The following is a 19,445-nucleotide window of genomic DNA, read 5'->3' as shown; positions in this document are numbered from 1 at the left end:
TATAAAAAGGGTGTCTAGAATCTGCTAAAATATTTTAAGTTCTCTGGAACTATAATGCTCCAGAATGGTTGGCAGCTGCCCTCCAATAATTTTACCTGTGGATATTACAATACGCTCTAGTTTAGAGCGTTCACTAGCCGTGCAGTTGCCAAACCAAATGATAATACCGAAGGTCGGGATGCTTTCAATCGAACATTTATAAAAATTGTAAGCAAACGGCTCCGCCATGCACCCTGCGTGGCAAGCCACGCAGCCCTGGACTCGTCTAGACCATCTGCTAGGTAAGCCTCCTCTAATTCATAACAAGAGGACTCTAAATCTGTCTCTTGAGTTGTATAGAAAGTTAGCAACTCTTTTGATAAGTGCTCCTTAAAAAGGATTTGAATGCATCCCAAAGCACCTCAGGAGAAGCTGTGCCACTGTTGTGTACAAAAAATTCCTGCCACACTGAACCAGCTCCCATACAGGAAAGCCAGAATTTGTTACATTTCCAATATTTAAAACCACATAGACCCCCAAATCTATAGAGAGTAATATCGAACAGTGGTCTGACAATTCTCTAGTCTCATAGACAACTGAGCAAACCATAGGTAACAGGTTGTTAGAAATATATATATGAAGTTAATTCTGGAGGAGGAATGCGAAGCAGAGAAGCAAGAGAATTGAGATTTTGTCGGAGTCCTCGGCTCCAATAGTCCACCATGCCCATCTCTTTGATCATAGTCTCAAAGTCACTTCCACCCCTGCCTGGGAACGGGACGACTCTAGTCTCTCTGTCCAATATTGGGTTAAGTACATTATTGGAGTCGCCCAACAGAACTGTTGAACTACCAGGGAAAAGGGCTATGACCTCATACGTAAATGGGGGAGGGATGTAAATAGCCAGTAGCAACAGTGTGTTGGAGATCAATTTACAGCTAACAGATAAAAACCAGCCTCTTGGGTCTGTCTGAACCTTCTCCAAAATAAATAAATAAACCCTCTCCAAAATAAAGGGTATATTTTTTAAGCATCATGAGTGAGACTCCTGTAGATACTGCCGTGTACGTTGAGTGGTAAGACCACGCCACCCACGGCTTCTTAAAGGCCAGTAATCTACCCCCTGCCACCTTGCCGCAACCCCCTTACCCTGTCCCACTCCCTGAAGCAGAGACGGACAGGGTTCCCGTCCCCCCACCGACAGGAAACTGGGACGCGCATGTGTGTGGGACGACTGCGCATCCCAGTCTCTATCGCCGGCGCTCACCAGTGCACGGGATCTGGCAAGCGCCGGCCAAATATGGGACCCGCTCCATCTGTACACTAGAATAAACAATATGGAATCATAGCGGTGAACATAGACAATATATTCAGTACATAGCATAAATCTAGCAGGCAGAATTAATATCAAAATAACAGTTTGAAAAAGCAATCAGAAATACTATACATTGAAATTGTATCCACAGTGTAAATAGGACTGAAGACATAGATGTGAAAAGCATAAAGTTGTGAAAAACAAAAGTAAAACATATGTGAAATAAGCATACTTACGTAGAATCCCAATAAGCCGACAAGTGAAAGTTCAGTCTGTGGTTGGGGCCCGGGCAGCCAGGAGATTGCGATCTAGCCAGACTGCCACCTTCTTAAGTGATATGAAGAATTTGGTAGCATCCTAATGTATTATACATAGCTTAGATGGGAATAACACTGTAGTTATCACTTAATGGGAAGAAATTGAGCCCTTTCCATAGGCAAATGCAGGGGGGGGGGGGGGGGGGGGCAAATGCCTTAAATTGTGACAACAATAGCACTGGCATATAATATGATCAATAGAGCTGCCACCACGTTATGCAATGTAAGGGACAGAGCGGAGCTGCTGCACGGGCCCAGTGTACCAGCTTCTTCTACTTACAGTAAGTGTGGATCTGAGCCCTCAAACATCATATTGGACTAGAGAGTAGCTGTCAGGAGGAAGAGACAGGATCCTTAACATGAAGTGGGAGATAGTGAGTTTAGAAAATGCAGTACTGATTCTATTATGTTTGTGCATTTATTATATGCTTAACCTTTTCATGACCACTTATCTTATTTAAATGTTTGGAAGAGCCTATACTATAGACCAGGGGTGTCAAACTCAAATTCCTCGGGGGCCGCATCAGCAGTTTGGTCACCCTCGAAGGGCCGGTTGTATCTGTAGGACTATGTGTCCACTCTTTATTATCATAAATTATTGTCACTGCATTCAATTATTACTGTTTTTTGTAATAATGTAAGTAATAACTAGCTCTGAAAGCAGAAACATAGTCAGAATAATGACAAGTAGATATTCAAATGTACAATTTTTTGAAAAATGATTTTGGGAGGAGCTACCTGGATAATACTTGAGAAAGTTCTCAGGAAAGATATTCCTTCCTGATAGGGGAGATTGGGAACCTGAAAATGACTTATTGGGCTAATATGAGCTGCTTGGATTTTGAGAAAGATGGAAATGGTCACATAGCTATCCTAACACGTCTTAAGTGGCTCAGTCAACCTGAACACTGTTTGGCCTTGAAGTCAAGTTAGGAGGAGAGCAAGGCCTGTATGTAAACGTCACCCTCAGTGACAGATCCCCATGTACAGCGGCCAGCCCGAGCTTGACACTTCTAACCTATTCCAGTCAGCCGCCTCGCACACACGGTTACCACATGGAATCCAGCAGTAGTAGCGACCAATCACATACTTCCATTGCTCCCATCCGCTACTACCAGCGCGGATCGCCAGCTGCGTGACGTCCCAGTCCCAGCATTTCCCAGCACCAACCCTGCAGCTCCGGCTACGTGAGCTGATTGAAGGGAGAGTGACGTCACACAAGTTCCACAACTCCATCTGGATGCACGCCCTGATTGGCTGCTACTCCATGCAGTAGTAGTGCAAGCCGGCTCTCATGCATCTCATGGGACACACTGCCCCTGCGTGCTATCTCCTCAGCAGACTGCAGGCCAGGATCTCAAAAAAAGAAGCGAGAATAAAAGGTGAAGGCTGGCGGCGGCTGCGCGGGCCACATGACGAGGTCTGACGGGCCGGATTTGGCCCGCGGGCCTTGTGATTGACACCCGTGCTATAGAACATCTGTACTGTTAAATATCATTACTGTATTCCAAACAGTATCCAGTGTATAAAAAAGACAAAAAGATTTTCCATTACATTTGGAAACCCCCCTCTAAAAATCCTGCGTTTGCCACTGCTTTCTACTGTCTACTGTGATATCTGGGATGTTTGTACCCTTCCAGTCCAAAGGAGCCTCAGTACTGTATATGCAAGTTTCAGTATAGTGTCACTCTCGGCATAGTGACAAAATGTAGCTATGAAGGTAAGTGGTGGAGCACCTCGGGGCAAAGCATGTAAGGGGACCCCGTGTGCTCTCTCGACGGCGAAGTGGTTACTGAAGGAGTTGAACCATACGTGTCAGTGAGCCACTTTTCCAAGAATTTTTCTTTGTCATTTCCCTATTCTTTTTCTGGTAATCCCCCAAACGTATATTATTTCTATGAAGACGAGTTTCAAGATTTGTACATTTCCTGTGAACTTTGGACATTTGAGAGATAATTGTGTCAACATAGGTTCATAGCAGGAACAACTTGTCCTCTAGGGTAGATGTGCGCATTTCTACCTCTTCCACACGTTCCCTAACTTTTTTGTAGGTCATGATGTATGAGGGAAAGTTTGGACTGAACCTGACCTATTTTGGGCGAGAGGCTTCACTGGCAGTCCCAGCATCCAGGACCTTTTGAAGGGTAATGTCAGATGCGGCAGCAGAAGGGTTGACGACCAGGGGGGTAGCCAGCGGGGATCCACCTTCCTGTCCGGTTGTGGGTGGAGGTGGGGCAGCCTGTGATTGGAAAAACGTATCCATTTTTTTATCCTCAGCATCGTGGTGTGTTTTCCCCATTGCGGATAGTAGCTATAGCAGAGTCAATATACAATAATGCACAGAGCAGTGTCTACTGATCTGGAGAGAGAGGCTGTGCTGCAGCGGCAGCCGGTCCTCTCTAACAAACTGCTCTGCTCTCTGCAATGCGTGAGGGGGAAACAGGTCCCAGGCTCCTCCATTAGACCTAGTCCCGGGTAAAAAGTAACCACTCTCTCCCTCTTGGTACCACTGGTTATCAGACCCCCCCCAAAAAATTCAGTTTATGTAATACAGTACTTCAGACATTTGCAGGCCCCCATGCTTAAAGTGGCCATAGGCAGGTGGAGGAACTCAGCCTCCCTGTCCCGTGTGTGCCACTCCCTTGCTGCCCATCTGTCAGATGCCATCTCCTACTGTAATAGCCTAAATTCAAATTGAGTAACTTAGTGTACTTGGTGAAGTACTGAACAGGTAAGTATTAGTTGTCTATTCGGTACTCTTTACCTAGAAGGGCGCCAGCGATTGAAATCGCGGTCGTCGGGGGTAAAAATCGCGGGCATCGCGGGCATCGCGGGTAAATCGGGATGGCCGCGATGCCCGCGATGACCGCGATTTTTCCATAGGGAACAATGTTAAAAAGGCTGATTGACCGCGATTTTACTGTTAAATGGCTCAATGGACCCGATTTGGCCATAGGAATCAATGTTAAATGGGCCACAGAGCCCATTAACCCTTAAATGTCCCCCCCAATTTTTAACGCCACCCCACGATCCACGCCAACCCGAAGCGTGGCGAGCGCAGCGAGCCCGCGAGGGGCGGCGGTACGCGTCCTCCGACCTTTTCATGCCCTACTATCCACTAGGGCGTGGAGTGAGAATAGAATAGTGTGGCGAGCGCAGCGAGCCACCGAGCCCGAAGCGTGGCGAGCGCAGCGAGCCCCGCGAGGGGACGCGGATACCTTCACAGGTAGACGCGTCCCCTCGCGGGCTTCACAGGTGTCGGCGTCGCCACGGACACCTGTGAAGCCCGCGAGGGGACGCGTATAACTGTGAAGGTATCCGCGTCCCCTCGCGGGGCTCGCTGCGCTCGCCACGCTTCGGGCTCGGTGGCTCGCTGCGCTCGCCACACTATTATATTCTCACTCCACGCCCTAGTGGATAGTAGGGCATGAAAAGGTCGGAGGACGCTTACCGCCGCCCCTCGCGGGCTCGCTGCGCTCGCCACGCTTCGGGTTGACGTGGATCGTGGGGTGGCGTTAAAAATTGGGGGGGACATTTAAGGGTTAATGGGCTCTGTGGCCCATTTAACATTGATTCCTATGGCCAAATCGGGTCCATTGAGCCATTTAACAGTAAAATCGGGTCCATCGCGCCTTTTAACATTGATTCCTATGGGAAATCGGGAGCATCGCGTCGCGGGCATCGCGGGTACATTTATGGCCGGCCGCGAAGCGACCGACACGATTTCCATGTTTAACATGGGTTTCAATGGGAAATCGCGGTCATCGCGTCGGTCGCGTCGCGGGCACACATAAATGTACCCGCGATGCCCGCGACGGGCGCCCTTCTAGGTAAAGAGTACCGTCTATTCTTTCTTCTCCTCCTTAGGTAGGTATTCTCTTAGCACATTATTTTCTTAAAAAAAAAAATGTATATAGATTTTGTAAAGATAATTAACAAAGGATGTCCTTTTTACAATAACGTGTACAGTATAATCAATAACTTCTAATATAGTATAATCAATAGCCTCTAGTACAATTTAACAAAATGTTTCCTTTTTTTGTACTGCTCCTGAATATTTCTTTCCTTCTTCCTGACTACTGAGTAGTCCTTGAGTTAGAATATAACATTTGGTTTAGTATAAACACAACTTCAATGATTCAATCGAAACTGTCCAGGAGAAACAATAAAACTTACAAGACAAAAGATTATAACATCAATAAATTCAACTTTCTCCCATTCTATTGCACAATGTTCAACCTCAGTTTTTATGTGCATAAAAAAATCTTTATTTATGCAATTAAATTCTGAAGATATTTTTAAATCAAAGCTATATATATGTCGTAACAATTTAACTTGAAACTTGCTTTTCCTGGGTTATTGTTTCCTGATGCAAAGAAGCTTATTCAGGTCCCTTCATTCATTGGACTGCTTTGTTCGCATTTCTGCGCATGTGCAGACACCGGGTGTTCACCGGGCACACTAACCCAAGTGTGCGGGCGACGTGGGGTGATGAGCTGGTCCATTTGCATATGGGAATGCCCAGCTTTTCATGGGCGTTTTCATGCAAATACCCCGATGACGCGGGTGTGGGGGTGACCAGCTGATGTCAGCTGCCCACCCACTTCCTCCTAAGTGTCCACGCATATGTAAATAACTTGAGAGTCAGTTCTATATGCGTGCACCTTTGCGATCACCGACCATTGAATGATGTGGGTGGATCTATGTAACTATGTAACATCCAATCGCATGCCCTGCAAGGGAATTCACGTATTTTCACTGTTCACATTGCTTACCCTGGTCTGCCCAGCCAGAATGTGTGAGGAATTTTATAGCAGCTTTGATTGGCTGTTGAAACAGCAGCTTTCATCGGCTGACTAAGATGATGTCATTTAAAGGGGGCTCTTCTTCTCAGCACACTGCATTGCTTTAATCATGGCCGACGAGGTTCTACTAAGTTGCTTGGAGTTCCTGGTTTATTGCACTATTTTGATGTTTCATACAGCAAATGAGAGATTGTTGCAGCTGCTAACATTATGCTACCTTGCAGAGTGTACTTTGAAGAGGAGGAAAGCGCAATTTATCGCTGAGAGAGAGAGTTCTCAGCTTCATTATTTGCTCAGGAGAAGAGCTTTCATCTGGTACAGCGTTACTTCCATATTGAGATTCAGCACAGTGAGTACCATACGAATGTGGAACAGATTATGTTGAGCAGCAGCATACTCAGGGCAATGTGGATGAATTGCTGGAGGGTGATGTGCCCAACTGCATACTCAAGGCAATGTGGAGGAATTGTGGAGGGTGATGTGTCCCAAAAGCATACTCAGGGCAATGTGGAAGAATTGGTGGAGGATAATGTGTTCCTGCCACATACTCAGGGCAATGTGGAGGAATTGGTGGAGGGTGATGTGTGCTGTGTGGCGCCATGTTTCCTGGGTCGGGTGGGGGGCAAAATGTTGTTGCCCTCTGTTATACATGGGGTAACTACCCTCAAAATGAGTGTATGGTGGCTGTGGTGGAGCTTGTGGTTGTGCATGGCCCTATACCCTAGATCTGGGGTAGCCAACCCTAGTCCTCGAGAGCTACCAACAGTGCATGTTTTGTAGGTCTCCTCACAAAATCACAAGTGAGCTAATTAGCTCCATCTGTGTATCTTTTAAAATGTGTCAGTGATTAATGAGTGCAGCTGTGCAGCAGCTAGGTGGTCTGGAAATGTGAACTGTTGGTAGCTCTCGAGGGCTAGGGTTGGCTACCACTGCCCTAGATAAAAGGCTATTAAGGAAAGCCATTTGTGTCTCATGATTCTCTATTAATACGCTCATCCATACCCACACTTTCTTAAAGGAAAGAGTTCTGTAGCTCACACTCATTTCCAAAAAACGCTGTAGGCGTGCATCTTCATGCGCTTCCATTGAAAGATCCATTTCCTTCAGGTGCTACAGCATTATGATGGTCCTGGCTTCTGTGGCTTGCTCCATCTTTGTGGACTTCTTCTTGCATTGTGGAACTTTGTAAACTATGGGAAAACCTAACACAACACTTTAGTCCACCAAGCTACAATATTGTTAGTTCTCCTTCATTGTTGGTGCCCATACACTAGGAACACACCATAACAGACTGCATATGAGGTAAGTTAGGTTACCAGTTGGTCAGGTTGGGATTGCAGATGACTTCTCCCCTTATTCAGACCTATTAGCAAGGATGCACTGCAGGTGGGGCACATGTGTCCATATGCACACATAGCAACATTGCTGACAGGGATGAATCAGGTCCATAGTACACATGCATGTTGGTGAAAAATAGAAAAAACAGTGGTGGCCAATACATGCTTGAGGCCTGTTCCCTCCTGCACACTAGCTACACGCTGCAACAAATTTGTATTTTAAAAATATATATATTTTACTGTTTAACATTGGGGTGTGCCAAAGTATTAAATAAACTTACTGCTGGAACGTAACTGTGGATGTGGAGTGTAACATAACTGTTGGTTTGTTGTGTCACTTGAGGGGCTGCACTAGCTTCAGGTGTGGGCGACATTCCAGATGCTGATCGGTGGTTGCTGCAGTAGTGTAGGTGAAGGCGCTGGTGACGCTGGACCTACTGAAGAACATTGCGACTGAACTGACGTATTCAAGATGTCATCTTGCGCTGAGCAGGAAGCCATGTCACAACTGTCTGAGGCCTCAATATCAATGGGCAAGGCTGCAGCATTTTCATAGCACTCACTTGCTGCACTGCCAAAGAGGAGGACAGTGAAATGGGGTTAGCCAGTGCTGATTTCCCAAAGATGATGTTACACTGCTCACCACTCTTCCTCCGATTGAGTTCATGAACCTTGCAGCACTGCTTGCGAAGTACTTTGAGTTTAACTAGCTTTTGCTCGGTTTTAATGATGCCATGGGCAGACAGGATTTTCGAGATGTTATATTACACTGTAGAATCCTTTACAGTGCCAATCACTTGTTTTTTAATCTCCTTCTCCCCTCTCACAGCCACGCTCCTCTACTGCCACCTGACTTATCTCCACTGCACCACTGGGACCACAAACCAGACGGGGTCATGCCTTTCCGGTGGATCCGTGCAGTTGATCTCCTGGAGCTGCACCGATCACCAGAAATATGCACTGTACTGCTGGGGGGCAATTTTTAGGTAAAAACTGCTACTGCCTCATTCTCTTTTCCTCGGACCACAGGGCGCACCTCTGCTTTCTCTGACTCACCCCAGATACTGCTCAACTGTTAGATTCAGTGTTTCCCTTTTTATACAAAGTCTCCTAAAAACCAGACATTCTCCCTCCAATACAGGCATTTTGGATTAGTCCACAATCTCTTGCCTGTAACCTAAAAGTTGAGACCTTGTTGGGAAATGTCCAATTTCCCTCTATAAGGGGTGTTTACATAATGTTGCTATTGCACTCTCAATGCTTCTATGGAGGAACCTGCAAATGTATACATACATTGTATAAACATAAATTTTTTACAATATTTATCAATAATAAACTATATATATATAGCGAGCAGATGCTACATCTGACTGGGACGCGCATCCCAGTTTCCCATCGGTGGGTGAATCGGAACCCTGCCTGTCTCCGTTTCAGGGAGATGGGCAGGGTTGGGGGGGGGGGGGAGGTTGGGGAAGGCTCTTGAACCAGAAACGAGGCAGTGGGAACCTGTGGGAAGCTCCAGTTGAAGGGGAAGCACTTGCATCTTGTGCGTGCGTCTTCCGGCGGCTGGCGGGGGCTGGCGAATCCACCGTCAGCCCCTGCAAAGACTACAGCCACTCCATCTGTGTATATATATATATATATATCCATCTGTGTGTGTGTGTGTGTGTATATATATATATATATATATACATATATACATATATATATACATACATACATTGCTTTATCAGGGTGCCATATGCTTCCTTCTAGATTTTGCATGTCCTCACGCACATTTCAAACTTTTAAACACTCATAACATAACACAAAACAGTTACAAAACAGTTACCATTAATCCACAGTCAAAATATACAAAGGCTTTTATTGCTAATTAATTCCGATATCTTGCAGGTAAGATACCCTTGTTGTTTATCTTATGACTATTGGATCAGGTATACTATTTTCTTGCTGATATTCAACTTCAAACTGTTACACTTTTAAAGTGGGAAGCATTGGCCATATAATAAACCTCTGTATAAAATACTTACTTGCCATTATTATGAATATGGGGGATTATCACCATGAATATGGGGGATTATCACCATGAATATGGGGGATTATCACCACTATTAACATATAACACATTACGCGTCCTCCCAACCTTTTCATACCCCCACCATCCACGTCGGCGTGGACTTGACTTTACACAGTGTGGCAAGCGCAGTGAGCCACCGAGCCCGAAGCATGGCGAGTGGATGTGGATAACTTCACATGTATTCCGTGGCCCCTCACGGGGCTTGCTGCGCTCGCCACACTTCGGGCTTGGTGGCTCACTGCACTCTCCACACTATATAGAATCAGCTCCGCGCTGACGTGGATGGTGGGGGTATGAAAAGGTCGGGAGGATGCGTAACGCGTCCCCTCGGCGGGGCTCGCTGTGCTCGCCACGCTTCGGGCTGCCGTGGATAGTGGGGGTATCAAATGGAGGTATTTGCCAGTATGTAACATGGAGCACTGCCAAACGCCTACTTTATTTGGTGGAGGTATCAAATGGAGACATTTGCCAGTATGTACCATGGAACACTGGCAAATGCCTCCTTCATTGTGCATGATATGCAATTGCATCCGCACCCCCTCTTTGGACAGGAGAGGCATGCGCTACTCAGACGCAGGAGCTTCTCATTGCTGGAGCATTTGAGACGCTCCTATGTATCACACATATAGAGCGCCTTTCTGCCGGTGCCAGCATAATCCCCTCTCCACAGAAGAGAGGATATCATGCGGGCGCCAGCGCTGTGTGAGAGGCGCTGACTAGGCTTGACAGGTGCTTAGGAGTAGCAACACTGGGCTGCCGCGGAGTCAGCGTAGGTTGCTGATAACATAGATTACAGAAGTAAGGCAGCTGGCGAGCTGCCAGGATTCAAACAGGCGCTACACTGATAACATTCAAGTTCACAGAGTTCAGTGTCCCCTTCTTTCTGACCCACTTTTCGTGGTTCTGGAAGAACCCTCTTTACCATATTTAAAGGAATTGGCCACTCATGAATAACAACAGTTCTACTGGATCCATCTGTTGTGGGACTATACATCCCAGCATGCCCTGCCATATATTTTATATAATGGATTGCTAAAACTGTGGCAGGGTATGCTGGGATGTGTAAGCAATACAGATGTTAAACTTTTTGGTTCTGCACTTAGGCCGCCACAGGAGTTGGTAAAAAAGGAAAATCCCAGATCCTTCAGAAATAGTAACACAGAAGAAAGAGGCTTAACAGCTCCACACGGCGCCAAATAAACCCAGTATGTGTGGGTATGTGATGAAATATATACTTCCATATAACAATGCTCTATCAAAGACCAGAGTCTCCTCTGACAAGTGCAATGCTCCAGTACATTTTATTACACATACAATGCATATCAAACAACAATAAAATACAATTCTAAAAACATTCCAGGCTTGCAGGAAGTAAAAAGGTACAATTTACCAAAGGGTGTATCAGAACTGGGTGTTAATCAGTTCAGAGCGCTCAGTCAAATGATCTCCAGTCCGGTTCCGGGAAACAGGTCTGGGGACAGATCACTGCCGATGGTATTCCTTTCGTCCTGTGCAGTCTGGAAAGCTGCCAACAATATTTTCCAACGCGTTTCGACCCTTAGACAAGTGGGTCTTTCTCAAGGCTTGTATGCTGGGATGTGTAGTTCCACAGCAAATGAAGGGCCATGAGTTTGACACCACTGATCTAAAGAGATATTTCCTGAGAATCCCTGTTTTATTGACTTTGGCACATTTTCAATTTCTACAGGTATTTCTCTACTGCCTGTGTCTCTGGGAAACCAGCCCTGTCGGCCAAATATAATACAATAAGGCATAAATCCTATTGAACAATGTTCAACATTATTATATAAATAGGTACGTTTAAATAACAAAGTCAGCCACTGTGGTTGAGTTGAGAGACTTTGAAGCATTCTAATGGTCTGGTTTGCCCTCTAACACAGCCCATTCCCCTGTAGATGATTAGCTGTGGTTCTCATTTTTTACAATCATAGATATAGCAAAGTTCACAAAACAATTGTTATCTAAAGGCCTTGGTCAGTTAAAATTTGATCCGGATATCCTTATGATCTAACAAACTATTTCAAGAATAATTCAGCAGGGGATTTCACAGATAAATCTATGAATGGCACTTCTACCAGGACCTTGCTATAGTGTTCGGTTATTGCCAATGTGTAATTATAACCATTGGGGCTTGGTTCAAGTTTTACATGGTCGAGAGTGAATATTTCCAGTGGGTGCCTGCTTTTGATAGAAGTGTAGGTGATCTTTCTGACTTGCAACATGGTGTTTCTTTAAATTACATGGTACACAGTCTTGGCACCATTTCTCGGTGTCCTCTTGCATACCGGCCCAGAAATACCTCATTCTCAAAGTAGCCCAAATGAATTGCATGACAAAATGTTCAGACTTATTATGATAAACCTCCGGGTGGAGATTGGCTGACTTTTTTGGAGTAAAAATATGATAAGTGACAGGATCAAGACTTGTTACATAGCCTTTTTTTAAATGAATAAAATTACGGTGCCTTAACAATTTCACAAGCTCTGGATGTGCTTCTGCGCATTATACTTTATTCCATAGGTTCTCAAACTCGGTCCTCGGGACCCCACACAATGCATGTTTTCCAGGTCTCCTCACAGAATCACAAGTGAAATAATTAGTACCACCTGTGGATCTTTTAAAATGTATCAATGACATTTCGGGCTTTCATTCACAGTAGCTGACAAAGGTTGAGAAACGACATTTTTTTTCCCTTTGAGACTCTATATCTTGGGAGACATCTTTGTAACATCCGTAGTATGTAAACGAGACAGAGCTAATAATCAAAGGGAAAAGGGAAAAATGGGGAGTTTGCTTATGCATAAGCTGCACTATGTAATGTATCAAAATCAGATATATGTATCTACATGTGTATGGAATATCCACAATATAATATGTGTGATACAGATGTATCAGTCGCTCATGTGAAGGTGCTCCCTAGAGAGTATGGAAATGCTGATAAAAAGGAAAGACAAAAGTACTCTCTCTTTTTGTGGGCACGCTTGTAATGTTACAGTATTAAAACTTTGCTTTTAATTATGATTGAACATGTTAAAATATTAAACCAACAAATAATACATGAACACATAAATGGAGACAATTACCCCAGTAATTTGGGACTCATTAAGGTCAATTGTCTGTGGGGTTACGTATTTATTGTGAGCTTGAAAAATATCATAGACAATATTGCACATACCATGTGAGAAGTCTAACATCAAACTGTAGGCAACAAATAAACTTACGTGTTCACTCTTGACCTTCATAGGGGAATAAGAGTGAGACAATAATCCATTAAATTGGACACAATTGGGTAATACAGATGTAAGAATGTCTATACTAAAGGTGCGTACACACGGGGGAGATATATTGCTCAGCAATATATTGCTAGCAATATATTGCTGAGCAATATATTGCCCAGTGTCTCCTTTGCATCAGCGACCAGATATGGTCGTTGAGGAAAAGGAACCTCTGCTGGCGGTGCCGCAGAGGTAATTAGCTGGTCATAGGAGCAAGCTCCTGCGACCAGCGATCACCACAGGGGCAAAAATGGGAGCGTGCACCCGGCGATATATCGCCGGTGCACACTCCCATTGCGGGCAATATGGTCGCTCAGCGACCATATTTCCCGCGATTTTGCACTAAATCGCCCCCGTGTGTACGCACACTATGATCCTGCTAGGAAATTAGAACACTGGAGAAAAAAATCTTTACATTTCCCTGCTAGAGGAAAAAAAGAGGCAAGGAACAGCAGATTCCCAGAAAACCTGCAGGGATACTTATATTTCAATGTGTAACAGACACTGTCATGGAAATTCAAATTGGAACAAATGTTACTGTTTCTTCATTGAGCTATCAGTTGCAGAGAACATCCAGAGATACTTGTAAATACTAAAAGGGCATACACACAGGGCAATGTCAGCCCCCTTTCTAAGAAATCTGATTAGATCACTTAGAAAATGAGCATGGAATGCTCGATATGTATGCCCTGAAGCGATGCCGATGTGTGGTCCCGCGCGTGCCAGTATCATCAACTGGGTAAACCAGTGCTTCCACTGGCTTTCTCCAGATCACGGGGCTTTGCCTATTATAAAAATAGGCAAAGCCCCACTCAGCACGAATGCTCAGCACACAGCATCGCAGTGTGCTGAGCGGGTGTCCCACAATGTGCTGAGCATTCGTGCTGCAAATTCAGATCGCCCATTTGTACAGGGCTTTATAGTCAATACTGTTATTGCAATTGAATCCGCAACAATTGTTGCCATTTAATCACATAAGTATTGATTGGCATCTGTTTCTGCTTGCTAATCTGTACCAAATATGGCTTATTATCAGTCTCTAAATTGTGCAGTCCATCTGTTTGAAGTGAAATATCTCCTATGCACAATATGAGTTATTTGTTACACACCAGCAGGTTAGAGTCAATTGTACAAGTTTCCTGAAAATATTAGGAACATGCAAGAAATATTCTCCCTGATAGAAGCAATATATTGGTAATTGATATGTAGAGACTCCCTGATTCTATAAAAAGGCAGCATATGGAATAAATATTCTACAAGTGGTACTGTATAATCCTTGTGTGTTTAGTTTTTATGTGCCTCTTATTCTAACCGTAATGCACAGTAATCTGTTAGATAATGTTTTATCGTGAATGCAGGTATAATTTAACCAGTGGTTAAGGTGCCCATACACGCACCGATTTTGTGTGCTGTGCGTTTTGAACTTCAAGCTACCATGCGATTTTGGCACTTGAAGTGGATACGATGCAATGTACCGTACTTTGCGGGTGCAATGCGATGCGATTTCAGCCTCCTTTTTTTTAAAGTTAATAGTTACAAATGTACATTGCATCGCATGTACTGCTAAAGTGATGCGATGCAATGTAGCACAAAAAGTACTGCCTGCAGATACTTTTTGTGCTATACAATATTGTACCCGTGGGGACACGCATCGCATCCCCGCAGGTACACGGTGCGATTATCGCACATGCGATGTGTTTTGAACTTTAAGAGTTCAAAAAGCATGCGATAATCGCAGTGTGTATGGGCACCTTAACTCTGTAAACATTTAGAATATATGTACAGTATCGATGAAAACCAGACTCCTCAAATGTAGGTTTGCTATAACTGCTGCTGCTGCTTGCTGGATATGTGCACCGTATTTCTATGGGCAAGTAAGCAAGTAATGCAAAACAGTATCACATATCAGGAGTGGAAGGACATCTGCTGTCCTAGCTAATGAAGGTGAAACCCTGATAGACAACGGGCAGTGCAGGTAATTCACATTCAGAGGCCCGGCTGAAAGTGCCCTGAAGGAGGATGATAAAAGTGAGTCGTGGCTGTCTCCCTCCGCAATACTGGACGCTGCTTTTCCCCCACTTGCTGGTGGGTATAGGTGGGGAATGAGCGACCCTGAATGGGGGGAAGATACCAGAAATAAATGGGCTACAAAAAAGCCCGATAGATATAGGTTGAATAAAGGGTCACCACTGTGACCTGGTAAAAGGCAGTTTCTTTCTGGCTGCTGCAGGCTGTCGGGAGCAGCTGTCACTGTGCAGTGTTCCGTTAATTACAAAGCACAGGGAAGTATCGTGTGTTGCTGAGCTGGTGCAGCTGATGCTGGAGCCAGCCCGTCGTGATCGGTATTGATGTGTGTTGGGTCACTGGTCAAATGGCCGTTTCACAATTGCTTTGTCAGTGGGCATGTAGTTCTCTGTCTGTTTAGATTTGCTCATTTGTCACAGCATAGTGGGGTCCAAGTGCCAGTGTCCTACCCATTTCACTGCTACAGAAGACCTCACACCTTGAAAAAGTTGCTGTAGCAGTGAAACTTGTAGGCCACTGGTGCTTGGACCCCACTATTGCTGTGCATCTTCTAACACTTCCAACACCCTCAACAAGTGACCCGACCACCCCATCCTGCTAGACCTTTTGGACTCCTTATTTGCCACCTGCACTATCTGGGACCCCCCATCATACCACGGCAGCATATCATTGTGGAGGAACAACACCCCTCTAAAGAACCCATTGCCACCAATTGGAGAGAAAACCTGTGCATTGGCTACCACTCACCATGGGAGTACCAGCGACATCCATTGGACATGCCCACACTAGGCATCATAGGAAGGGACACTCGAAGATCTACATGCCCTTGGGCACTAAGGTTGACTATACACAAAACTTTGAAAACTCACAGCAATATACCTTTGCATATTTTATGTGTTTTTTAAATTATTGTTTATATTTTTATAATATCAGATAAATAAAATGTCACATTTTTATTATATGCACACTTGAAAGAAATTAATTTAGTGCAACCTACCTTTTCTTGTTTTCTATACTATTGTAGGGGAGTAACGTTGGTGTTTTCGTTAATAGGGGGATTTACTCCTGTTGGGATATAATTACATACTTCTCTTGCTTCCCCAGATGTTGGCTGAAAGCTACAGCATTTCGCTTTACCACTTGGAGCACTCCCTTTCTTTCTTCAGCTGAAGTTTCTGAATTACCAATTTGAATTTCACCCCACCAAAGACTCCCATTGCTCACGTCTGATGGTTTCTCTATACTTTCTTGATCTTTAATGGCAGCTACATTATGTCTTACAATGTCTTGAAAATCGACCTGAATTTTTTTTACCGCAAGTGTACAAAGACATAGAGGGTAGCTGTGTGTATTTAAAACTTGGACCGGCACTCCTCCATGCTTTAATCTAGCCAATGTCCTCACTATTACAAATGGTTATTGACCATCATAGTCACAAGATTTATGTACGGTGTCCATTCCAGGACCAATTCTGGTTTTTCACCAAATGATGTGCCCTGAGTTAGGCAATAGCAGTATTGGATGATGATCAGTAATCTGAGCTTTACCGACTTCCTCACTGTTATTGGTGAATTTTTCTGAATTTTTCAATAACTTGTACCTACTGATGCAGTGGCGTAAAAATAGCCCCACAGACCCCGGGGTTGGCGGGGAGGCGCTGAGTAAAATGTGGGCGCCGCGGGTCTGCAGGCCTTTTGTTCCGCTGCTGCCTGCCTTACCCCAGTTGCCGCTTGCTGCCACCTCTAACCGGGACATGCAGATCTACTTCTCTGCGGTGACCGGTCCCGGTGCTTCTCCTGGCTCAGCTCCTGCTATTATGAAAAATCTCTCTCAAAAAGTCTGCCCACTTATAGCAGATTGTTTTTTTGGATTCTAGAGGAGGCTGCCGCTTCCACTAGCATCCAAAAAAACAGTCTGCTGGAAGGCGACAGACATTTTTTTCTGGGCGATTTTTCATAATAGCAGGAGCTGAGCGAGGAGAAGCACCGGGACCGGTCACCGCAGAGAAGTAGATCTGTGTGTCCTGGTAACAGAGGTGCTGGCAGCGGCAAGCGGCAATGGGGGTAAGGAAGGTGTGTTTTTCTGGGGGGGCGCCAAAAATTCCCAGGGGGGCACTATATTTGTAGTTACGCCACTGTACTGATGTACAGATTTTTGTTATTTTGGTGCTACACTCTTTGGCCCTTATTCAGATCTAAGCGGTAACGGCCGCTTGCGGCCGTTCCGCCGATGGTGTCGCTCTGCGCATGTGCAGAGGTCACTCTGCGCATGTGCAGGCGAAATCGCCGCACATTTTTTTTGACCGGCGCAAAGGGGGTGGATAGGGGCGTGAGGGGCTACTAAGCCTCATTTCCCTATGCATACGCCCCGCGTTTCATGGGCGTTCCCATGCAAACGCGGGGCGTATGCATGGTAATGAGGCCGTGACGCGTGGGTACAGGGCGGGCATCTGACATCGCCGGATGTCAGCTGCCCGCCCCCATACAAGATTTCACACGGACAAGTGTCCGAGTGGTCTTGTGTTGCGGGACCTGGTGGAGCGTGCGGCCCTGCATTCGATGTTCGGCGACCATCGAATGCAGGGGCTGCTCCCACCATGGAGGAGGCGTATCCCCGTACACATTCATGCGGATCGCCACATGTCCGCGTACGGACGGCCGTGGCGATCCGTATGGAAGGCGGGGATTCGCCTGGTGCGGTCAGAGCCGCATATGCGGCTCCGGCCGCACCGATCAGAATAAAGGCCTTTATTTTCTTTAGGCTTCCACCAGCTCCTCTGGGCAGTTTTGAGAATAAAATTACCGGAGGTAGATGCTCACACGGTGCATTGGTAATCAAACACCCTTATTTGGGCAGTTTTGCTGTGCTGATTTTAACTTTTGCCTCCCAATAGCCTTGGTAATTAATGGGCTGTCCATTGCTAGCCAACATGTGTAACCATGTAGTCTGTGGGGATACTATCGATTTTTCATCCTAATGGCAAAGAAATTCCTCAAGTAGGCTGGTTAACACTTGAGAATCAGTATTTAACAGAGCAGTCACTGATACACCATTAATCTCGATCTTGATATGTGGGCATTCAGTCCAACAAATTGAGGCCACCATTCTTGCCTCAATGGACCTAATGACAGGTCTCCTCCTGAGGGTCAGTCCCTCACCTCGGGGTCTCTTTGTTTAAATTATGCTATGGGAAAGTCCGCTCAATATGCCCAGTTTGCTTACACCCTCTGCATATTGGTCTCCCCTGAGAATTGTATTGAACAGTGGGTCATCAACTGAATTCTTTCAGTACTCCAACAGGGCGGATTCCCTTTACCTCTCTCTTGGCACCATTCTCTTCACCTAGCTTCAGTTCTTTCTTAACTGAGCTGCCCCATATTTAACTATAACTCTGTAGTTTGCTGTTAATAGCACTGAATGAGTCCTGTACTAATTACCCGGGCCAGGGCTTGCTGGAGGGGCCCGGCAGGGCCCAGGTCCAACCCCCCCTTACCTCTCCGTCTCACCTGGGCAGCAGCAGCAGCACGCACCTACAGCATGTGCTGTGCTGACAGCAGGCTCAGCATGAGCATCTCACTGACAGCGTGAGAGCTCATGCTGAGCCTACTGTCAGTACAGCACATGCTGTAGGTATGTGTTGCTGCTGGAGGGCAGGGCTGCCAAGGGAAATCCTGGGCCCCAGTACAACAGCTTCCCAGGGCCCCGCTGGAGGGCGTGAGACCACATCATTTTGGGGGCATGTTTAGCACATAGGAGGATGGAAAAAGTGAAGGTTGAAGTAATACGTGCGCGGCGCGCCTAAGGCACATGCTACGTTCAAGGGGTGTGGCCACTCAAAAGAGGGCATATCTTTGAGTGTAGTGTACCACACCATATACCCCTTATTCAATACAATAGTAAACCCCCTTACACATTATGCTACAATGAATGAGTCAAAATTCACATTATGCCTTAACAGAATAAGCCATAAAACACAACATGAGACAAAATTCCCGTTACACCACATAAATTGAGCCAAAATTCACATTATGCCACATGGAGAGATGGCGGGGATGCAGAGACAGAGACGCCATGGACATAGAGACAGACATGGTGGGGATGCAGGGACAGAGATGGCGACAGAGATGGCAGGGACGCAGGGACAGAGATGGCGGGATGAAAAGACAGAGATGGTGGGGATGCAGGGAAAGAGATGGTGGGGACGCAGGGACAGAGATGCATTATAGTGGGCTATTTAATGTGCAAGCCTACCTACCAGAGGTCCAGTGATGGAGTCCGGCAGGTGCTCCAGCAG

The 19,445-nt window shown here is 45.6% G+C and overlaps 1 protein-coding gene across 1 annotated transcript in view; it reads right to left on the bottom strand.

The window, feature by feature from the left end:
- LOC146058402 (myeloperoxidase-like) overlaps positions 1-16,368 on the bottom strand; it is a 60,110-nt gene extending 43,742 nt beyond the window's left edge. The window contains exon 1 of the mRNA XM_083170683.1: positions 16,289-16,368. Coding sequence (XP_083026809.1) covers positions 16,289-16,368 — 80 coding nt within the window. The remainder of the gene's footprint in view (positions 1-16,288) is intronic.
- Positions 16,369-19,445: the final 3,077 nt, after the last annotated feature.

The sequence above is a fragment of the Crinia signifera genome, chromosome 2, assembly GCF_055691185.1.
Source record: "Crinia signifera chromosome 2, ASM5569118v1, whole genome shotgun sequence".
NCBI lineage: Eukaryota > Metazoa > Chordata > Amphibia > Anura > Myobatrachidae > Crinia > Crinia signifera.
The sequence above is the reverse complement of the archived record's forward strand: the minus strand, read 5'-3'. Positions and strand labels throughout refer to the sequence as shown.